The sequence below is a fragment of the Eleutherodactylus coqui genome, chromosome 13 (genome assembly GCF_035609145.1).
Source record: "Eleutherodactylus coqui strain aEleCoq1 chromosome 13, aEleCoq1.hap1, whole genome shotgun sequence".
In the NCBI taxonomy this organism is placed as follows: domain Eukaryota; kingdom Metazoa; phylum Chordata; class Amphibia; order Anura; family Eleutherodactylidae; genus Eleutherodactylus; species Eleutherodactylus coqui.
The window spans coordinates 73,595,244-73,619,726 of NC_089849.1; the positions used below are offsets into that span (position 1 = coordinate 73,595,244).

The 24,483-nt window shown below is 43.8% G+C and overlaps 1 protein-coding gene across 1 annotated transcript in view; it reads left to right on the forward strand.

Moving 5' to 3' along the window:
- Window positions 1–5,591: 5,591 nt before the first annotated feature.
- The window catches only part of LOC136587937 (lysosomal alpha-glucosidase-like), a 44,785-nt gene continuing 25,893 nt past the window's right edge, over window positions 5,592–24,483 (forward strand). Inside the window, exons 1-7 of the mRNA XM_066586778.1 lie at window positions 5,592–5,650; window positions 17,092–17,524; window positions 18,111–18,256; window positions 19,407–19,572; window positions 19,847–19,943; window positions 20,906–21,025; window positions 23,096–23,214. Coding sequence (XP_066442875.1) covers window positions 17,099–17,524; window positions 18,111–18,256; window positions 19,407–19,572; window positions 19,847–19,943; window positions 20,906–21,025; window positions 23,096–23,214 — 1,074 coding nt within the window. The 5' untranslated portion in view covers window positions 5,592–5,650; window positions 17,092–17,098. The remainder of the gene's footprint in view (window positions 5,651–17,091; window positions 17,525–18,110; window positions 18,257–19,406; window positions 19,573–19,846; window positions 19,944–20,905; window positions 21,026–23,095; window positions 23,215–24,483) is intronic.

Sequence of the window (24,483 nt, forward strand, 5' to 3'; positions counted from 1 at the left end):
AAAAAACTGAACAAAGCTGGGTGAACCCCATTGACTGTGATGGGGTTTGCCCGCTTTTTGCCCAGCTGCATGGCTTTTGGACCAGAAGAAAAAGTTACATGCAGCACTTTTTCTTCCAGTTTTTTCATCCGGATCCGTAACAAAACCTCCTGCCGGCGGTTCCAACGCAGATGTGACACCGGCATAGAGACTGAATTAAGTGTGGCTTTGAATTTGTGTATACTGAAGCTGAGGAAAACTGCTGTTACTTAGTTTGAGTCCAGATAGGCAATTTTCTTTCTTATTGCATGCTATATTCTGAAAAACACCTGCAGATCGTTGTTGTATCTGTTATACACTGCCAGTCAAGTCTTTGGATACCATGAATACTTAAAAATAGTTTAAAAGGCTACTGTGATGGTGGGGCATTTTTTCAGTTTCCACCCATCCGCTGGATAGGTGAAAACTGATAGATTGGTGGGGGTCCGAATGCTAGGACCCCAACCAATCCCAAGAATGGGGGAACCATGTCCCCTGTATTTCAAAGTTCAAGCTACAGTCTCCCATTTCTGTAGTGTAGTGGGGAATGGGGTGGCTGGTCGCACATGTACAGCAGCGGCTCCATTCCTCTCAATAGCACAGGCAGATACTCAACTATCTGTCTCACTGGAATGAATGGAGCGGCACAGCTCCATTCATTTCAGTGGGTCAGACAGAGATAGTCAAACGCAGGGCAGATAGATATTCCTTTTGCTCCAAAATACCTCAAATTTGAATTCATCCATCCAAAAAATGTTCTGTGGTCCAATTCTTGTGTTTCTGTACCCACTGCAGTCTTTTATTTTTATTTACTACATTAGAGGGGTTTTTCAGGCAAAAACTATTCCCAACCTATCCTCAGCATAGATCATCAATAGGTAATCACTGGATAACTGCAGCTTTGGATCAGCTGATCACCTAGCCCACTGTCAATGCAATGGACCAGACGTCCTCATTACGGTCCGGACATGAAGTGCCATGGAAATCAATGGGAGCTGAAGCTTTATATTTCTCTTCTGACACTTCTGATACCGGGGTTGGACCCAGAAGTGTAATAGCAAGCTTCAGCTCCCATTTCAATGGGAGTGAAGCCTGCTATGGCATTTCGTGTCTGAACCCCAAGACGTTTGGCCCACTGCGCTGACAGTGGGCCGGGTGATCAGCTGCAGAGCTCTGGTGATTAACTATTGATGATCTATCCTGAGGATGGGTTATCAATAGTTTTACCTGGAAAGAAGCAACTCTACCAAGGAGACCAACTGACCTAAGTCTGCACTTGATAGTTTCCACAGATACCTGCTTGTCATGGCCCAAGTCGAGATCTGCTTGAATTTTAGGAGTATGTCGCCATCTTGTTCGGGGAGCCGCACAATGGACTTATCTTCTGTTTTTTAGCCACCTCTGACCTCCCACTTTTGATCTTTGTTTGTCCCAGTTTCATGAAAATGATTGATAGTACATGCAACAGTGGGCCTGGGATTCACAGATTTTCAGGCAATGTCACAAATGGAAAGACCATCTTTGTTGTGGTTTACATGGATTATGGCCCTTGCCTCTTATTCCATACTTACTCACAGCAGGAAAACCATTGTTTATGATTCATCAACTGCAAATCCTCATGACCTTGTTGGTTCCTAATGACCACACAATAACAATAGTTATCCTGAGTCCTTGTTATCAAATATCTCGCCTCTCTACAGCTGATCTCGAGTTGTTTAAGGTTCAGATAACACATTAGACATTAGTGCGGAGGGAATATTTAGAAACACAGGAACAACACTGCTTACTTTTAGGAGGTTACATCCAGGTATTTACTAACATGCAGTATTGAAACAGCGTCCGTGTACATTAGTCGTTAATATTCACCCTGAAACTCCGAATGCTCATGGTGTCCAAACACTTTTGACCGGCACTGTATGTTGGAAAGAACCTATTTTCGTTGGACTGTTGGAAATGTGTAATTTGCCAACCAAGACTTTAACTCTAGAGTCCAGGACAGGATGAATCAATCAATAAGCGGAGCCATGGAGCAAAGCTGAAGAGAAGAATGTCTGTTCCTGGTGTGCACCCTGCCACTCCCCAAATGTATCTCTCATTTAGTAAAGCTAAGCCAAGGCTTTTTTTTTGGTAAAATCTATAGAAAAAGTTTTCTTACATTAACCATTAAAAAAAAACATAATACATAACCTGTAGAACACAGGTGAGTAGATTTGTATAATGACATACTATTTATGGAGTTTCATATTGTAGCTAATGTTTCGGTTTATCACTACCCCTTTTCATAATAGTCTAGCTACCAATTTTTATGAATGCATATGTTTTTTTTAAATCATTGTAAATTTTTCATCATGTTTGTCAGTTAGCCAAACTTTATATTTTCCTATAATTATTGCTCTATAGAATGCAAGTTTCAGAATTCAAACAAAATGATTTACAGAAAAGTTACACAAGTTCTTCAACATCCTATATTGTGTAATAGTCCATCTACCCCCTGGCAACTATCATAATAGTCCAACTATTGTTTGGAGATTGATTAATAAAGCTAATTACTGTCAGGACTCGGGGTCTGGGATACTGGAGGTCCCTGACAAAACCCCCAACCCCTGTCCCTACCTACTTGCCCCCCTGGGGTAAGCCCCAGGGCGACAACTGGGCTCCGGTCCCTACACTCACTAGGGAAGAGGGACACGGGCTAACGAACAGACAGACACTGGAGAAAACAACAGCAAGGCGAGTCACACTATCCAGGTCGGCAACGAGAGGGTATGTGGTACAAGAGGGTCAGGCAAAGGCAACGTAAAGTCCAAAAAACAAGGATTCAAAACATGAGTCAAAACACGAAGTACGCGGGTGTAGCGGGAAGACCAAACACTGGCACTGGTAAGCAGACACAAGCAGGTTTAAATGCTGTCAGAGCTTCCTCTCCAGCAGCTGATTGGGGAGGGGAGTCTGACAGCAGCTGAGTACACCCAGCAGCACTGGGGAACCCGCCCCCAGCCCTGCAGGAGGCAGAGAAGGAGAAGCATGCGGGGTTGCCATGGTACCAAGGACGCAGGGCAACACCCGCCGCGTCCCTAGCAACCCGGCGGCCAGTGGAGGTGACGAGGACCGGGGCTCCCCTGAGCCGCACGGCAGCCACCCGTGTGACAGGACCTGCAGTGAGAGCATGAGGGACCCATGAGCTGCTGGTCCTGACAATTACTTTGAATAAGGGCTCTTTCCCACAAGCATATATTGGTCGCCGTTTTCACGGCCGGCCGATATACGCTACAATCTGATGCATTGGATTCCAATTCATCAGATCACATGGCCGTATTCCCTTGACATAAAAGCGCCCGTCCGGGCCAATATAGCGCCAGGCACTTTCACGCCAGGTTAAAAAGATAGTCCTGGAACTATCTTTCTGGCCAGAATACATCGGCCACTGCATGGGCTTCTATGGGAGCCAATGGCAGCAGCCAGAGAAGGGAGGTGGGAGGGAGTTTAGCAGCGTGACTGCTAAACTCCCTTCCTCTGCTCTCCTCCTCTCTCCTCTCCCCTGGCTGTTTGCAATGGGAGGGGATGTGGAACAGGGCGGGGCAAGGCTGGGGCGGAGCTAGGCTATGCCTTGCTCCGCCCCCTCCCATTTGTGCAGGGAACAAATCGGTGGGTGCTTAGCTTTGCCCCGCCCACTCACATTGCAAACAGCCGGAGGAAAGGAGAGAGGAGGCGAGCTGGCGAGGGGGAGAGAAGGGGAGGCAATGGGGAAGCGGGCCCGTGCCATCTGAAAAAACGCCTACGACCGTGTGAGAGAGGTCTAACTTTGCACTTCAACTTCCTGTTTAAGGGCTCTTTCACACAAGAGTAGGCAATTTTTGGTCGGCTGTGTCACGGCCACAGCACGACCGAAAATCATGTGAACAGGGGGTACAAATGTCCCTTTTGTGCATTGTGCACCACTTCAGACAGCCTGGGTGCGACGAACATACGCCAAGCCCAGGATACCATTGGGCAGGTGGAGACAGTTTAGCTTTGCTAAACTGTCCTCCCTTTCCACCCCCTTGCTATCTTTTGGCAAGGGGAGGGAGTTTGGCAGTCACGCTGCTGAACTCCCTCCCACCTCCCTTCTCTGGCAGCTCCAATAGGCTCTCATAGGAGTCTATGGGAGCCGCCACCGTTTTCTTCCAGAAGATAGTTCCTGAACGCCGCGGGAACACGCCCATCTGAACAGATGCATTGTAAACCAATGAAATCAGATGGGCAGCGTATATCAGCTGGCTGTGAAAGCGCAGTCGGCATATGCTCGTGTGATTGAAATATCATTTTTTCAAGTATCATCTTTTCTATATCATTTTAAAAAATACCATCTAGCAAATCAGTTTGTGACCAACTGAGGGAGGCAATTGTAAAATTGCATAAAAAGGGAAAATGATCTTGAGCATTGAAATCCCATTTAATATATATATACTGTATAAATGATAATATATCATTATGAATATCATATAACCTATGAATACCAGAGCCAATCCATAGAATACAGTATTGTGTATGAACAAACAGCAAATCATGTAAAATCACTATCTTTATTAGCAAAAATTGATTAAAATCACATAAAAAGGTATAAGACACACCAAAAAGCGGCTGACAATTGGATAAACAATGAATAGAAATGTATACTAACGCAAATCCTACATAGGAATCCGGCCTTATTTACTCCTTGCACTTTATTATGTAACATTTGCACTTATAATATATGTATATATTATGAAGTTCTAGACCCTTTTTAATATATACACGTTTTTACAGGGTTAGGCCGGCTGCACACGGCCGTGACGGGCTCCGCCGCGGAATTCCGCGGCGGAGCCTGTCATGGCGCCCCTTAGAGACCCCATACTTACCTGCGGATCCGGTGTCTTCCGCCCCGCATGACGCGCCGGCCGCATCATATGACACGCCATATGCATGAGCGATGTTTGAAGAGGACCATCAGCGTGTTGAGTGCATTACAATATTTGCACACAAAGCCAGTTTACACGCATGCATGAAACACCCTTTCCATGGAAATAAATGGTTATTTAAGCCTAATGTCCAGCTGTCGTCTTTTTCCTGTGTTTTGCGCAGTGTCACACCCATCCCCTTGCATATTTTCAGCCCGCCATAGACTTCTATGGGTCTTTGCTATACAAAACACAGGAAAATAGAGCAGGATCTACTTTCTTTTTTTGCAAGCGCACTAATTGTGTACCCGAGACGCGCTCCTTGGAAATCAGTGGGTTCTATTCTGTTTAGTGTGCACAGATTTTGCATGTGACACTGCACTGATAAATGGCATCACAGCCAGAAAATAAGGAGAAATCCATCAATAAATGAAGTTTCTTCTCTTCTCCTGTGTCTATACTATTCCTTCCTGACAATCTCATGCAGTTGCATATATCAGCCCAGGACCTTACAGAAGAGTCTGCAGTCTTATGACCCAGTTTTCTTTTTTTGCAATGAGTAACATGTGCAATGCTGAGTGTCAGTATTCTTCTGCGTTGCTCACTTCCCTTAAAAGTAGTCCCTTCCTCTATTGTCACATGTCCACAAGTCACATGACCAGCTTTTATTAAAGGAGCAGCTTTTAGGAGGTCAGATGAGAGCTGCAAGTAGGAGGGTGAGTGAGATCAGGAAGCAGAGGCGGCAGTTATAATATCATTGATGTCCCCGTCTTTCTTCCTATATACCTGCAGATCCATACTTGTTACTTAATGCTGTAGTAGAATGCATTACTTGTATATGTCCTATAGGAACTACATTTATGCTCTTTTGTTTTGACCAGTCACAAAGTTAAGAAGCCTCCAGTGTCCTGTTGGAGAGGCTCTTTGTTCTCTGTCCCTCTTGGAAATGATCAGTAGATCTGCAATGCTATGTACTTCTATCTATTGCACTGATACTTGTTAATGAAACAATGTTCACAATGTATACTATTTGTTGCTGATCTGTTTGTTTTTGCAACATGATTACTTCCCTGTGTGTACAAGGCAGATCTGTGCAGGAGGCTGTATTCTGCATGTGACCCTGTTGTGTACTATGAGGCTATAGGCGCTCCGTGTGCTGCAGCATGGGGCTCCGTGCAACATACCATTACTACGGTAGCTTATAGCTCTTTTATACTTTATCTGATGGAGCTTGTGCTATAAGACACAAGTGAAGAGGAGTCGGGTATGTACTATGTGTGCATGCCGTGCTGCGTCAGACAGCGCATTAAAGTGCCTTTATACAGGACGATTTTTGGACGCCTAAGCCATCCTTGGGCTCTAGTGAAGTTTGTTACAGCATATGCGGCTGTACAACTGCAACAGTACATTCCATCGCAAGTGTTTTAGATGGGAAACATCACACGTACAGTATGCGAGGTCCATGTGATGTCTTTAAAGGTCCCGCAAAAAACAATGGGCGAGGTGTTCCGAGAGAGCTCCAAAAAATAGGACATGCAGCAATTGTTTTTTTTTAACCTCGCAGCTTCACTGTGAGGGAAAAAAGAAATCACTTATGTGAATAAGTTCATTCAAAAGAATGAAGTTCATATTTGTGCGAGTTTGGGGCATTCCGCAACGGACAAAACTCATGCAAGATTCTCGCCCGTGTGCATGTAGCTTGACTCTTTTATTAGATCTCGTTTAGGTCAGACTTACACAACCCTATGTGCCATCGCAGTGCATAGACGCCAATGATTTCAATGGGTTAGTTCAGAAGCCCATATTTTTTTGTGTCCGCAATTCTGTGGCATAAAAAAAAATGCAGAATGTTCTATTTTCCTGCACATTTGTGCGGAGAAATAGAACATATGAAGCTAATTAGCCATTTCGATGTACGGACTGTGGCTGCAGTTTTTTTTTTTTAGCGCACGCAACGCCTGATATGCAAATCCCATAACGCTCATATGAATCCGGCCTAATATAAGGTTAAAGTAATGTGGTGAATTTGTTATATGGGTTATTGCAATTTCTGTTATACTATATTGAAATAATGCTTTGATACACTTAGAATATCAAAGCATGCCTGGTAACCCATCAGGTGCTATAGTTTATGATGTGGAACTACGGCTCCCAGTATGAAGAGAGCAATGGTACAGATATAGGCCGGCTTCACACAACCTGATTGCGGAATCCGCGATAGTTACCCACACAGACGATCCGTGGTATTCCGCACCCATTGAAAAAAATAGAACATTTGCATAAATGCTCAGATGATTTGCGATTTCAGCTAGCAGATTTAAAATCCCAGCATGTTATGTTTGCGTGCGGAATCAGTATGGGCTGCTTCCATTGAAGTCTATAGAAACCGTCCGACCCACAGCTCATCCACAAGTAACATTGCGGATAAGCTGCAGGTATCTGTGTTATCACCTAGCAACGGCGTGGGAAAAACAAATATTAAAAAAAAAAAAAAAATCTGTTCTGCGCATGACTGAAGGCAAACATCTACAATACAGAAGACGCAGGGTCAGACCTGGATTCAGGTGCAGGCTCCCGCATGCGGAATCCGACTCATTTGTGTGGGACCGGCCATAATAAAAGTTGTAGTTTCACGATCTAAAATACGGCAGACTTTACATGTGATCACAATATGGATGTAACAAAGTTGGAGACAGAATACACAATGACACTGAGTGACTCATGGGTAATGTCCTCTGGGCTCCTTCCTTTTCTTCTCCATCTGCTCCAGACATTCATAACTTCTCCAGCTAATTCTTGCCTCTGGAGTCTGCGTTCCAGACATCTTTGGCTCCAGTGAAAATAATAACACCACACTCTCACCTGAACATGGTGCTACTGCCTTTTCTCCCTGACATTATAGTACACTGTGCCCCTAGAAATAAACTATAATACAGTGTCCCCTCTTATAATCTGTACCTTTTGAGGCATGCCAGCTGCAGGCAGAAAGTGGAACCACTGTGGCATCTGTCATCCCGGTCCGTGTATCTGTACCTTGGCCACAGCTGAATGCCTCTTTCCTGTCACTGCAGAAAGTCCTTTAGGTGTGGTCTGTCAGAAATCCCTCTGGATCTCCTATCATTGCATGGGCCCCCTTGGGTGTCATCTGTTGGGAATACCTTTTGTTTCCTGAGAACTTCTGCAATGACAGGAAATATGTGTGGAGGGATTCTGGGCAAATGACACCCAAGGGAACCTCTGCAATAACAAGAGAGCCACGGGGATTTCTGACAGACCACATCTAAAGGACCTTCAGCAGTTACAGGAAATAAATGCATTCAACACTGCCCAAGGTGTGGTCACATGGGCCAGGCCGACAGACAACACAATGGTCCCGCTTTCTGATTGTTGCTGGCACACCATAAAGGCCTGTTTAAACAGAGCGATGATCGTTTAAAGATCGCTCAAATGACAGTTTGAGTGACAGCTTTGAGCGATCATTTTGCATAAACTATTAGGTAGCTACTTAGTGTGCAAATGAAACCTTTAGCTGAAAGCAGTTAATAGCCCGAGGGCTCTTATCTGCTTTTAGTTCCTTTGTTCTCCTACAGGAAACAATGGTATCAAAAATACTGCTGATAAGGCCGAATAGCAGTTTTTAGGTTGGCCTGAATTTAACGATCAGCTAGCAGCGCACAATGGCCGTGCGTTTAGACGCAACGATGATTGCTCAAACGAACGCTTTTTTGCGATTTTTGAACGATCATCACTTCGTGTCAATGGGCCTGAACCGTGCCTTGAGATGAAGATAATCCACACTGAGCCTTTATGAATGCAAAATAATCTACCGTATTTTATGCTCCTAGAAATGACCCACTGTCTCCTGACATGAATAAAGCAATAAAACATTCTACCCTGAAAAATGAATAAAACACTGCGCCTCTTGAAATTATAATGCACTGCATTCCCAGAAATTAATATTCTTTTCTTCTATTTCTGGCTTAATCCTACCATGAAGACTACTTCCAGCTACAACTTCTCTCTACCCACTATCCCCATCCTACCACTACTCTTGATGAACCTCAGTGTTCTACACAGGCTGGGTTCACACGGGGCGGATTTCCAGAGGAATTCTTGCGGTTTGGCCGTACCGAAAAACCGTGGGAGAGCCACAGCTTCAAAACCCGTGGGATTTTGCCGCGGGTTGCGGTTCGGCCGCTGGCATTCTGCTGCGGCTTTCTCTCCCCATAGAGAGGAACGAGGCCGCAGTGGTAAAAAAAGAAAAAAAAATAATTGACCATGCTGCGGCTGTCAATTCTGCACCACAGCGCTGGATCCACCCGGCTTTGCCGTGACGGATTGGCTGCCCTGTGTGGACGAGATTTTTGACAAATCTCGTCCACATAGCTGGCTAATCCCAGGAATAGTGGCCGCAGCGAAATTTCGCACGGAACTTCCACGGCAAATCCGTCCTATGTGAACCCAGCCTAAGGGAGCGTTCTTCACTACACTGTGAGATCCTGTATGGGGGTTCCATTCACTGTCATTAGTGTAGTGGACTCCACTCCGGGGTCTGTTTGACAAAGGCTCCATTGGTTTCTGTTTTAATTGCAGTATAGAATACTATAGTTGATTACATTATTCCACACTCCAGATATAATGAAAACGAACAGAACCCTTGTAAGACGGACACCAAAGTGCTATCAGCCTCACTAAGGACAATGGTTCTGTTCCGGGTTCCAACATAATGCTGGTTTCAGCCCTTGTGATGGAACCACCTGAAAGAATTGCACAGCCCTATGGATATATACCCTCAGGCCCAATGTCCACGGGGGGATTTGATTTGCGGAATTTACACGTGGAACCCGCACATGAAAGCTGCAAATCAAGCCACCCATAGGAAGCATTGGGGGTCCGCACTTCACACCTGCGGATTTGTTTTTATTTGATTTTTGGATGCCACGAGTGGATAATAAATCACAGCATGCCCCATTTTACCGCGGATTACGCGCGGATGTGCTCCATTCATCTCTGTGGGAGCTTACGATCTGCAGATTTGAAGGTTAGAATCAATTAGGGAGGTTGGGAAAAGGCTGGGATGCGGGGTTGAGGATTTTTTTTCTGCACTGATGATCCGCAGTGCAGTAAAAAAAAACGCAATCCGCGATCTCCCATAAGCAATAGAAAATGAAATTATTAATGACTCTCCGTGCATCCGCTGCGGAAATCCGGATAAAAAATGGACATGAGGCCTAATGGTGCCCCCATACAGTAAGTGGTCTACTGTGTGGGGCCCCATACAGTATAATTAGTCCACTTTCAGAAAGGAGGGGCCACACAGTAATAAACACCTTTGTGCCCCCCCCCCTCCCCATATGTTGGGACTATACATTTAGATTCCACACAATGAGCTGCCTCATCACTACTGGAATGCTTCTTTACTTTATAGTCCTCTTCTGCTGTCCACATCACGTAGTGCTCGGCCCCCTTTGGAACTTCAGTCCGGTACCCCTGTCAATTCCTCCTCTTTGTACCCCTGCCAATTCCTCCTGTCCGGTACATCAAAGAAGAAAGAACCAGAGAAGAGCCGACGGCAGCCGTGTTGCAGTTACACGGGCCATCGGGCACTTTGCGCAAAGTACTAACTTGACTCCTGACAGATGCGCTTCTCCACCGCTTCAAAGCAGAGGTGGAAGCTGTGAAAACTGGGCCCCTCCATAGACGCAGTGGGACCCAACAGCCACCCATGTTTGCCAAGTGTCGGCACCGGCCCCGATCCTACCCATTGTCACTTCTGTTATTTCACACAGAAGCGATAGCCATTCAGAGAAGAGGTGGAATGGGCCTAAGATTCAGTGGCATATTGATGGGGCTCCATAGCAAAAACTTAAATAGGCCCCCCATTATGGTATTTGGTTTTGCCACTTAGGACTGGAGGGCCTGGTGATTCTTTATTTCCAGTCCCTTTAAAATGACCCTTGGATCAATTCTCCATCTCCTTTAACCCCTTCCCGCCCCATGACGTAAGGGTACAGCATGGGAACGGGGTACTTCCCGCAAAATGACTGACTCCAACCGACTCTCATGATAACATCGCGAGAGCCTGGCTGGTTGCTATGGCAACAGGACGCCAGATACTGGTGTCCTGTATTGCTATAGCCTGTGATCGCCATAGTAAGCGTAAAGGCATGGCAGGAGAGAAGTCCTGCCATGCCTTATCGTAGCGATCTGCAGTGCTGCAGTAAAAGTCCCTCAGAGAGACAGACTATGTAAAAAAAAAAAAAGAGAAAAATAAAGTACAAAAAATAAAAATGTAAAAAAAAAGTTAAACCCTTTTTATGCTTTTTCTCATATTAGCATAAAAAATTAAAAATCCCACATATTTGGTATCGACGCGTCCGTAACGACACGTACAATACATTGAACGAACTTATCCTGCACGGCAAAAAGCGTTTAAAAAAATGCTAAAAAGCTGAGGCAAAATGCTAATCTCTCAAAAAACGCAATAAAAGTGATGGCTTTTGAGTGATCATTTTGCATGAACTACTAATTGGTACTATTGCCTCTTAGTACCAATTAGTAGAGTGAGACACTGGGAGTGGTATTCAGAAAACAGCAAGTGGTGTGTTCTCTGAATACATTTCATTTGTTCTGCCGCAGGGCTGACTGCTGAGACAATGTAATCAGCGGTCCACAGGCAGAACACAGCATGTGGTCCATCTTATCAGCTCTTCTGCCGCACGATAGATTTCATGCCGAACTGAAAATCATCATTCGGCAGAAAAGTGAAACATGGGCACATTTACACACAACGATTCACTCAAAAAATGGCTTGTGAGTGAATCTAAGCGATAATCGTTGCATGTAAAAGGGCCTTTATCCCGGCTGCCTTCTGCTGCAAGGTAAATAAGATTTTGTTTAGCTGTAAAAGTTTCTAGACATTAGTGTAGTGTATATGGTCCAACCCGGTGGTAGATGGCTAACGGGCACAATAACTACCCCATCCATTCTCCGCAGGCCACTCCTCTCCTGAGCGAGTTCAGTGTACAGAGTTTGGAATGGATACATCTGTGATGGATGGGTTTTGTTCGATGAGTGTGATGTCGGGTCTGTTGGGGTGGATTGTTGGGTCAGTATGGCTGTCGTAGTACAGTTTGTGCGTGTTGTTTTCTAGGACTGTCTGTGAAGTGTATGTGTAGTATGGGATAGGAGTGTCTGATAGTTTGTTCTTGTCCTCTTGGTGGATTATATTTGCTATTTCATTAAGTCTGTGTAAATAATCTGTCTGTGCCAGGAGCTGCCACCGGAGGCGATGTGTTGTATTGTTCATTGTTGGCATGCATGTGTCATCAGTCATGTGGTGTCTTCTAGGATGTGTTTTCTGTAGTTTTTTGTGTTTAGGACTCTATCCTGTATGGCAATCATGAACCTCTGTTTCTCTAAAGAGGTTCCCCAAGTGGGCCAACAGCTTGATGCAGTTTTGTCAATATGATCCCAAATTAGGTCAAAGGTGGCCTACCATGGAGCTCCTTCCTGGCCCGTGATTGCCTAATGGTGTCAGTGTTTGTCAGGTGTTGTGCTATGTCTAGATTACAGGGGTGTAGGTTTGGTGTGTTTGTCTGCTGGAGTTACTGTTTTATGTAGCTGTTATGTCTCTTGTGTTCTGTAGAAGAACTCTCAGGGTGGTTTTCGCCTAATGCGATAGTAAAAAAGCAGATTAAGAAACCAATGACATAGACCGCCTGCAGACGGCCAGGTCAGATCCCGCTGACATAGACCGCCTGCAGACGGCCAGGTCAGATCCCGCTGCGACAATTCTCACAGCAGGATGCGGACCCGTGCCACTGCAGAGAGCAGCGGCTCTCTCGCTCCCGGTTTTAGCTCTACTCATCTATGTGCTGGCTGCCGCCCAGCCGGCGCATGCGCAGAGCGGAGCCGACCTGTCACTAGTGACGTTTCTGTGCGGGCCTCTGCGAGACTAGCACAGAAATAGAACATGCCGCGATTTGTCTTTTTGCGCATGTTTTCACGCGGACAAATCGCAGCTGTGTGCATAGGATTGCATTATCTAATGTAATCCTATGGCAGCGGGCACGGGCGGAAATTCTGTGAGAAATCCCGCCGCGAAGCCATTTTTAACCCCTTCCCCCTTTCCCCATGACGTAAGGGTACGTTATGGCAGCGGGGTACTTCCTACAAAGTGACGTACCCTTACGTCATAGGGATAAGCCAAGATCATGACAGATATCGCACTATCCGGCAGTGGGAGCCGGCTGTCACTGATAGCCAGCCACCTGCTGCAACAGCGGGGGTGCAATTGAGATGAGTTCACAGAGGGAGCACGCGCTCTCTGTGACTTCAGCCGGCTCTCGCGATGTTATCGCAGAGAGCCCGCTGGTTGCCATGGTAACAGGACGCCAGATACCGGCATCCTGTATTGCCAGTGCCTGTGATCGCTGTAATAAGCGATAAGGCATGGCAGGAGAGAAGTCCTGCAATGCCTTATCATAGCAATCATCGCTTCTTCAGTGTAAGTCTCCTAGAGGGACAAAAATGGTGTAAAAAAAAAGAAAAAGATTAAAATAATGTACAAAAAATAAAAATGTAAAAAAAAACAACCTTTTTTGATGCTTTTTCTCATATTAGCATTAACTCCCCCCCCCCCCCCTCCCCAATTTTTGGTATCATCCTATCTGTAACACGTACAATAAATTGAACACGCTTTTTATCCTGCACAGCAAAAAGCGTAAAGAAACGCTAAAAAACTGAGGCAAAATACTAATATTTAGCATTTTGCCTCCCAAAAACCGCAATAAAAGTGATTTTAAAAAAGTATGTACCCCAAAATGGTACCAATAAAAACTACAGCTCGTCTTGCAAAAAATAAGCCCTCAGAGAGCTCCGTACATGGAAAAATAAAAAAGTTATAGCACTTTGAATGCAGTGATTTAGAAAAATTTTTTTTTTTACAAAAAAGGGTTTTTATTGCAGAAAAGTGGAAAAACCTAAAACAAATATAAGAAGAAATAAGAATTTTGGTATCGTTGTAACCGTACCGGCCCGCAGAAAAAAAATGTAGTGAGTCATTTATGCTCCATAATTAACGATTTAAAAAAAAAACAAAACTATGGCAGAATTGCTGCGTTTTCTCTCCTTACGATCATAAAAAAAAATAATAAAAGTTTTACAATGTAGTCTATGTACCCAAAAATGGGAGCAATAAAAACTAGTTTGCCACGCAAAAAACAAGCCCTTATACGGCCGCGTTGACGGAAAAATAAAAAAGTTATGACTTTTGAAAAATGGAAATGAAAGTCTACCAAAAATTGTTTGGTCCTCAACGCCAAAATAGGCCATGTCCTTAAGGGGTTAAAAAGAAGCGCCTCACATCCGCAGGTAAATTGCATGTTGGAGAATGCAATATCGGTCTGAGTTTCATAGCCCACAAACTGCACTTGGACGTGTAGAAACCCTTAGGCCCAATTTCCACGGGCACGCACGGATTCCATCTGCTGAATCCCATCCAGCCGTGTCCGCAGGCATGGGCAGGCAAATACATTTTCTTACCTATCCAGATCCAGCGTGGGTCTCCTCCGTGCCGACCGGGTCTTCTTTCTTCAGCACGGCAGATGTGTCCATACGCTCTGGCCAACGTGCTGGACGCATGTGCGGTGCAATGGTTTTTTTTTAAATCTCCTGCTTCCCCGTGAATCCCCAGCATGTCCACAATGACAGCTGTGGCTGTGCCGCCGATCAGACTGCTTCCATTGACTACAAGGGAAGCCATCCTTGCAGGATCTGCAGAAAAATGGAGCATGCCGCGATTTCTTCCCGCGTGTGTGATCCGCACGCTGGGAGAAAAACACATCCGCGTGTCTTAAATTGTTTTGCGGATGCTAATGCATCCCTATGGGCGGCTAGAGCTGCGGATCTCTCGTGCGGGTTCCACAAATCAAATCCGCCCGTGGACATTGGGCACTAGTGGTGTTTGCTTTCTTCTTTGGAGTTGTTTTAGTTCTGTCTATGTCAAGTGAAGAACAGGAATCAGTGAGCCCTGGGATGGCATATGTGCTTATAGCTTTGATTGTATGTGTGGGAGAGGAAGAGAGGAGAGAGAAGGAGAGAAACACTAGTGTGAACGTAGCCTAACAGTTTGTAACTGGACAGAGCATTTTAGAACAATAGGTAAAAGTACATAAAGGCAGATCTAATGATCATTTCCATGGGCAGTGTGTACCCTGATTCCTACTTACCTATCTTGTGCTCTTCGGCATCTCAGTTTGCCTTAATGCAGTTTTAGCATGGCATTGGACGATGGAACAAAACCTCTGCAGTGCCACCTATTGGAAGGCAGCATTCCTGCAAGTCAATGTCAAACTTTTTAAACAAGCCTTGTAACAATGCCTGGGATTTGTGAGCCAAGGCAAAAAAAAACCCAGTCATTGTTACAAGGCTTGTTTAGAAAGTTTGACATTGACTTGCAGGAATGCTGCCTTCCAATAGGTGGCGCTGCAGAGGTATTGTTCTTATTTGCATATTTCCCAGAGGAGCATGGATGACCTTAGAAGCCTCCTCGCATCTTGCATGTGCTCTCACAGTACGGCATGCCTGTACATATGTCTGTGTATATATCGGCAGCTAGGGAACCCAACTTGTAGGGTCTATGGCACAGGAATAAATAAATTAGCTCACACATATCCCTTCTTCAATTGGGCTTGGCAGGTTATGTTTTAAGATGCTGGTATTACTATCCAGGGGCATAAAAGGTGGCATTGTTGCTGAGTGGGGTCACAAAAGGGAATTACAATTGAATGAAACATTAAAGAGGGCGCTGATACTGGGTTTGGGCACTAGAAGTTGTACTACTACTGTATGGGGGCCTAAGAGGACTTTATTACTGGAGGGGTGTAGAAAAGACACTACCATGTGGGGCACAAACTGGCATTACTGTGCAGAGGGCATTATTAGAGTGTGGGCAGAAAGGGGATATTGCTGAATGGGGCCCTAAAGAAAGCACTGCAGCTGTGTGAGGGCACCAAAGCGGTATTTACTGTATGGGGCACAAAAAGGGTTTACTATTATGACTGGACCTAATAGTCTTCTACATAGCATAATAACCATTATTAGGCCCTCGTGTGCCATAGCAGCCCATTAGCACCCCACAACTGTGTCATACAGATGCCAAGGCCTTACAAATTGAGTCCCCTTCCTCTGAAAACCACTTAGGCACTATGCGGTCTGTAATTTTGTGCCAGATCTGAGCCTCTGATGCAGATGTAAACACAGATAATGGATCGTTCACACGTAGTAGATTTGGTTGAGATTTTCCACAATTGAAAATCTGCATCAAATTCAATGTCAAAACCCACACACTTGGTGCGAATGTTGACGCTGATTGGTGGCAGACTTCACCCCTTCAAATGTAAGGGTATAATTTGCAGCGGATGCGCATCAAAATCTGCAGCGCAAAATACGTATGCTGTGAATTCTGTTGTAGATCCAAAGTAAAATCTACCGTGTGTCAACACCCACCATGGCTGCTTTTATCACGTGGCATTGCAAAAACAAATCTGCCAAGCACAAACTGATACCGTATATTGCAGTGCACAATATAATTCTGCTTTGCACACTGTATTGTGTACTAAAATGAGGCCTGAAAACGAACAGTCACGGTAACTGCAATAGGTCGTATGTAAAAAAAAAAAAAAAAAAAAATTTAAAAAAAGCTAATTTTGGTTTATTGCACCCTGGTGGCCAATTTAGTGAACTACACCAACTGCAATATGTCGTATATAAACCGACCAATGAGAAATCGTCAAATTCCCTCTTTCTATAAGACGAATCAAATGATGGGGGCAAAATGGGAATGTTTTGTGTCATACAACCTGTTGCAGTTACCACAACGTAATGTTGTCTTGTGGTGTTGGGTGGGCCCCAGCTAGCCCACCCCAAACCTGTTTGTCAATGACGCAAGTCCCTTACACTAGTTGGACAGTGTTAGTCAGGACATATCCTGTTGTCAATTTAGTCATACTGTAAATTTCCAGAAGGAATAAGAGGAATGGCGCAACAGTTATAAGTATGCTCTGGGAATTTAATGATCAACCCAAGTACGGACAAGTCAGGAGAGCTGCCAGAATGCTGCATGAGAATTGGTTTGATATTTGGATTCTTGCAGGTGGCTCATGATGACCGGTCTGAGGTGTTATGGAAGAAGACAATGGAGGGCTGATAGTAGGTTGTTGGTGCTCAGTGCCTTCGTGTGGATCAGCACAGTTGGCCATGCAGTCCCCACTTTTAAGAAGGGGTTGGATGCGTGTGCTGTGGCTCCGGCCAGCCGATTTGACTGTGCACCAGACAAAGGCGTAAGCAAGGAAGAATGTGAAGCTCGTGGTTGCTGTTTTTCTCCAGCAAAAAAGCATCTAGCTATTGGACAGCCATGGTGCTTTTTCCCCTCAACATACCCAAACTATAAGTTGACCAATAAAACAGAAACAGAACATGGATTTACTGCCACCCTTGTTCGATCTAAAAAGACCTTCATGCCAAGTGATATCATGACTTTACAGCTTACCGTCTCATTTGAGACTGATGATCGGCTGCGTTTTACTGTGAGTATTTATACTTCTTTGTTCATCTTTTAATATATTTTTGCATTGAGGTTTAAAGCCATTTTCCCTTCTCTTCCCCATAAGATTTTTATTTTATTTACTATAAAGCCTACTGTTTCGTAACGTAGTATACTTTGCAATGTGTTTTTTTTTTTTCTTGTTTAGTGGGTTTTGTAATATTTGTATTTTGATTCTACTTTTTGATAGAGTAATGACTTAATTTAGGTGATACTCAAGGGGTATCCTAGCCTTATCAATCAGGTATGCCTAATTATTATTCGATGCATCAGAGAAGAAAACAAAGGGAAACACTCAAGTAACGTTTCTAAGCTATTCTGTTTTTTATTGTTCCAATTCAAGAAATTACATAGTGTTGCATCCCCCACAAAGTCAACAATTCAAAGTCTACAGCATGTGTGATACTTCTCTCTTAGTCAAACATTACAAAGGTTAATTATGACAAAGCTGCATAGTCACCTTGTTAGCAAAACAATGCTTGTCTTTTTTTAGCTGTACTTCTTGCTATGCACACGGCACAAATATTATGCACTGCGTAAAATATAATTCAACACTAACTTTTTTTCAGATTAAAGACCCAAATCAGAGGCGATATGAAGTTCCTATAAAAACTCCATGCGCAAAAGGGAAAGCAACCAATACTCAGTATGATGTCCAAACGACCGCCGACCCCTTCAGTCTCGTAGTGAAAAGAAAGATCAGTGGACAGGAAGTGTAAGTGGTTGTTTACTATTTTCAGAAACTAATGTGCGAAAATGAAAAACAAAGCTCCAAATCACACAGATTAGTAGTTTTGCATTTATGCAAAGTTGTTGCATGTGCTCTACATACATCACTCTGCAGGCCACTCAAGGTCCTACACAAGAAATGCTCAATCCAAGTCTTTATAGACTTCGCTTTCTGCATAAAGCCTTCACAGATGGTTACCACAAAGTTGAAGGCATACAAATTGTCTAAATTATAGTTCCAAGCTTTTTCAGAAACCATGCCTGTATATATATATATATGCTGTGCGTTACACAAATGTTACAACAATGAGGGAATACAGAAGTCCTTTAGTGATGATGGAACTGAGGTCTACAGATTGTATTATGGTGGTTTCTAGAGATGAGCGAGCGTACTCGGAAAAGCACTACTCGCTCGAGTAATTTGCTTTATCCGAGTATCGCTGTGCTCGTCCCTGAAGATTCGGGTGCCGCTGCGGCTGACAGGTGAGTCGCAGCGGGGAGCAGGGGAGAGCGGGCGGGAGAGAGGGAGAGAAAGATCTCCCCTCCGTTCCTCCCCGCTCTCCCCTGCAGCTCCCCGCTCCGTGCCGGCACCCGAATCTTCAGGGACGAGCACAGCGATACTCGGATAAAGCAAATTACTCGAGCGAGTAGTGCTTTTCCGAGTACGCTTGCTCATCCCTAGTGGTTTCACATCTGTGCTTGAGGTTCCGCTTCCCTGCTCCATTCTGAAAGGGAAATCCCCAAGGCCGAATGGCTCCGTCTTAGGATGGTACTGAACAGCATCGAACATCGGGTCTGTTCACTTTGTTTAGCTGCCCAACTTCTAGCCGGACCTGCGACAGAACCTCCGACCGGAGGTTTTAACGCAGATTTCAAGATACATATACAGTATAATTTAATATAGATTTTTTTGTTTTGTTTTTTTTTTAACTTCATAATAGGTCTTGGGTTTCTGAATGCACATCTTGTGGAAATCACAAAACGTAACTCTTAGATGTGTTTTAACTCCAGTGCTCAAATGGTCTGAACTGGACTGTAGTAACAGGCAGACCTTGAGTCCACGATGTATAATCTGTTGAGGGTACTACATCTCCAAGTGTGACTTACATTTTTTTTTATTTCTTTTATATATACAGAGTGAATACTGCCTTGGCTCCACTTCTGTTTGCCGATCAGTTTTTACAGATTTCCACATCTCTTCCCTCTCAATATCTATACGGTTTGGGGGAGCATCTCACCTCCATTAACCTAAACACTAATTGGTCCCGATTAACTTTTTGGAACAGAGATCTCGTTCCTCAGGTAAGGAAGATGAGACATTGGGCTCTTAATACTAGTAGGAACAAATTATAGTCCTGCGTAGATCAATGTTCAGCTACATATTATGAAGGGGAAGGAATATCACAGCTTGTTTCCTTCTTTGAAGAGCTTTAATGGTGGAGAGGTCACAGTAATTGAAAGATTAATTCAAGACTAAGATCTGCTGAAGGGACAATACAAGGAACTTGGTCACTTGGCTTTTCTATGGCATGTTCACAGTTTTTCTGTAGATGTTCAGTTTACTCATCTTTTGTAGAAAGAAGCAAATTTGTATGGTTCTCATCCATTCTACTTGGCTTTGGAAAAAGACGGCTCAGCTCATGGGGTTTTCCTGCTCAACAGCAATGCCATGGGTAAGTATATTTTACTCTGATGAAAATTGTCTTTCAGTAGGCATGGCCAATGTTCTCTCTATGCCTCTATAGCTAGCAATTGGGACACCTAATGACTTGTGCTCTGCTCCTTCTAAATTGGATGAGCCAAATTTGTGGCAAATAAAGTTGCATAGCGCCTATTTGCCATAATTGGCTAGGGAAGTTAATGGGTTTTTGGTAACATCTCTGGGGTAGATAAGCAATGAATATCTACATCCCTGTTGTACAGTGGGTTAGTCACAGCTCCAGGCTCTAGAGTTGCCCTGTAGCATTAAAGGCAAGACTAGAATTGATGGACATCTCCTCTTTCTCTTAAGTACCTTCTGGCTACTTTGGTCCTTAGAAGGAAGCTGAACATTGTTTGTCTCCTATCTGCACTGGTCATAGAGTACATTGAGGAGAGCGCTCCAGGGGTCTACTTCATCGTTGGGTAGAGTGATTCCGGATCACTCTGCTGGATCATTAATGGGAGCGCTCCAGGAGTTTGCACAGGATCAGGCTTTCCCTGGGCCTGGGAAGATTCTAAGCTGTGTAGCTCAGCTCATGAGGTGCATTGCTCATGCTATTCCACATCTTCACATACATTTAGTATTCACACAACTTTTTTTTCCCCCCTAATCCTGGAAAACCCCCTTTGTAACCCAGTCTTTGTGGCTGGCTAATGACTTTACATGGTTGGTTTTGTTTTGCTATGTATCATGTAATATCAGCAACATATGTTACCTGTCCTCAATAAATACAAAATTGCCTGTAATACAAATGGCAGAGAAGATGGTGCAAATGTGAATTCCAGGTTGGACCTATCTGATCTCTGCCCTGAATGCATAGTGGAGAGGAGTAAATACTAAACTGTTGCTTAACAATACCTTCATCGTTCTCTTATTAGTATTTTCAATTATTTAAGGCTAAACGCAGTTTTTTTCTATCCTTTCTTTGTCTAGATGTACTTCTTCAGCCAACCCCAGCCCTTACCTGGAGAACTATAGGAGGCATCTTGGACTTCTATGTGTTTTTAGGCCCAGAGCCCAAGTCTGTGATCCGCCAGTATCATGAAGTGATTGGTAAGAATAAGACAACATGCGAGGAAAGTTGGATATATTGGTCGTTGAAGGAACTTTGTTTCCAGATTAATCACATTTCTGTGTTGAAGGGGTTGTGCCAAGTTTTAAAGTTATTCCCTATGCACAGAATAGGAGATAAGTTTATGATCGGTGTGGGTTCGACCGCTGGGACTCCTACCGATCCAGTCAGTTGGTCCTTGAGTGAATGGAGTGGAAGTTGCGCAGGCTCCGACACTGCCACGTCAGTCACTACAGTGCTGAGGATTGCTGAAGGGCTTGAACTTGGTCATTTTTGGCGCTGTCATTGAAGTGAATGGAATCAGTGGGAGTTCTAGCGCTCGGACCAGCACTGATCATAAAGTAATCCTCTTCACTTTGAAGGGACGAGAGGTTAGAGGGATGTTTTTTTGTTTTCTCCCCTAACTGCAGCTCGGGTGACTTGAGATGCAAGCTATTCCTCCCAAAGTTTAGGACCAAAGCTGGGGAATGGTGTAGGGAGGCAGGGTAGCCTGGCTGCCTATCAAGACATGTCTGTGGCACATCATCATAGGCTGCCTGTCGGGACACTGTTTAATGCAATATTGCATTATACTAAAAAAAGTAAGTTTCATAAGAAAAAAAAAGGGTAATAAGCTTAAAAAAAGCTTTTTTCATACTTGAAAAAAAATCAAAAACAAAAACAACATGTGGTATTGCTGCATCCATAAAAGTCCGATCTATAAAAGTAGCACATTTAGCCTGCATGTCGTCACAAGAAAATGTACAACACTAGAGCTGCGTTTTTGGTCACCCTGTCTCCAAGAGAGAATTTTTTTTTAAAATTTTTATAAAAGGCAATCAAAAAAGTTATATGAACGCCAAAGTGCCACCAATAGAATCTACAGCACTTCCCAAAAATGAGCCCTCACACAAGTATATCAACAGGAAAATAAAAAAGGTTACGGCTGTCAAAAGAGGAACAACAGAAAAAAAACTGATGTCTGAATTGCATTTTTTTTAAATCTCCATTTCATTCTTTTAGAAACTTTTTAAAAAAATGTCTCAGTACATTAAATGGTACCATTAAAAAAAATACAACACTCCCTGCAAAAAACAAGCCCTCAGAGAGCTATGTCAATGGGCAAAAGAAAAAAGTTATGTATTTTTTTTTAAATTTGTTTTGAGGGTGGGGAGAAAGAAAAAAAGTCATTAAGGTTAGCCCAAGATGCACCAAACTTTTTAATATGCACAGACCTGTTAATGAATTTTTCGCCCATCTCAAACTTATAATCTTCAGTTTAAGACTGGTGTGTGATACACAAGTCAAAAAGTAGTTCTCCAAGCTTTATGAAAAACGTGGTCCAGGTTGGCACAACACATGGCCATTATTCCTATTTCCACTGCACCTCCAGTCTAAAGCCACCTGCTTCAGTAGTCATGCCTACATGAACAAGATGTGACCACTGAGACCAGCGATTGGCTGCAACACTCATAAGTGTTAATGTGACATCACTGCTTCCCGTTTCAGCAGGGACCGGGTAAACTGTACTATAACGAAGGCACAGTAGAAGGTCAAGTAATAGCTATTTTATGCTATTCCCTATCTCCGACTGTAAGAGGAGGAAGAAAGTCTGAAAACCCTTCATTAAATCTGCTCCATATTCTTTAACCCTTTGCACTCCAATTTTAGTTTCAGGGTTTCCTAGGGGGCTTTCTCTTTCTTTCATTATAAAATGCCGCCATCTGCTGGCTAGAGCCAGTACTGCGGTATCTGACATGCTGGAGAGGCCCCCAACAACAGAGTGAACAGTAATATACGGTAAGATTACCCTGCCGGACGTTTTCTGACTTCGGAGCTGTACAGCCTCCAATCAGAATGTCTTCAGACGTCAGACAGTGGATTGGAAAGGGTTAATCATTGAAATGAAAAGAACATGAAAGCTGGTCTGATTTGTATCCTTGGTTTAAATAAGTCTCATTGCAGAGAACCGATTGTTTTGTACTAGAGTTGAGCTTGGCTTGTTAATACAGTACCTACTGTCTTAATATTTGGGATAATGGATATTAACCATGACTCCTTTGTCTGTTCAGGACTTCCCTTCATGCCTCCTTTTTGGGGCCTGGGATTCCACATATGCCGATGGGGATATTCAACTTCCAATATGACTCGAGAAGTTGTGAGAAATATGAGCAAAGCTGCTATGCCTTTGGTAAGATGGTACAAGATGCTCCCATTCACTGTATATGCTTTCCTAAGGAGTTCTGTCTTTAGTTAGATGACTGCTCAATGTCTGTTGTGCGGCCTGAAAGCCTGATCTAATAACCCAAGCTCCGTGAAGGATAGCGGCGCGGCATCAAGAATCAGGTTAACCTTACATTATAGACTTCTTTAAGCATCTTTACATTTTAACACTACGATTTCCACAAGCTCTTAAAGGAACAGTTATTTGGTGGCTCTGACTGTCAGTCTACTGGGATTTATTGAAAGATATCCACGTAATCTGATTTGTGGCTCAGCTGTTCATCTGGCAATTTCAGAATGTGCTCCATCATGATAAACAGATTACGGTGATGCATGGGCTCCGAAATTGTTCCTCAACCTAAGATTTATTGGCTCGGTTGAAAATTCACTTGTTTATGGATGATTCTTGGAAAGGTTTCATCATCCCTTTTTATACTTCTAGGGTCATTTCAATGAATTTTGTTTTTCATTCACTGTGCAGCTAACCCTCAGTATACATGTTAGCTGGTGTTACCTTGGTTAGGTATACCTTTCTGTCTTAAACGCCTGGCCTCTTTCTCCTTAGTTAGTCCATGGGATCTCACTTCTGACCAGTTCAGATCTACTTCAGTTTGTGTTCTCAAATTAATTCGTTTTTGCAGTCTGCATAATACTTGTGTGATGGACCCTACCACAGAAGCTCATTAGAAGGGGACAAAGACACTCCTATCACAGTTACTGATGATGATTAGAGGCTCCTGACACACAGTAATAATGAAGGAGATGATAATTTGGCCTCTGGGCTGTATACTTATGGTCGGTATCTTATTTAGAAGGATATCGAATGTTATGATCATTAAACTGGCCTCCCTGCAGGCAGAGATGGTATGGCCTCTAGCTGATCATGTAATAGAATAGTGAAAAAGATAGCAGTATCAGACAGGAGGCTGTACTGCATGGAGATGACTACCTGTCACCATCTGGAGGTCGCCTTGATATATTGCAATCAAGTGAGGGAGCAGGGATGGAAAAAAAATGTTTTTTTTTGTCATAGTGGCCCTTTAATAAAAAGTGCGGAGTACTGTTTATGGATACACATATAAAAAATGTACAAAGGGTTTCCAATACACTTGTAATTAACCTCTTAATAGGCGGGGAATGTGTCTCAGGCGCAACAAGGAGAGGCGCTGGCTGCACACTGCCCACTGGGAAAGCAAAACCAAGCTAATTTACTACCTCCGTTCCTCCTCTTCCCCGA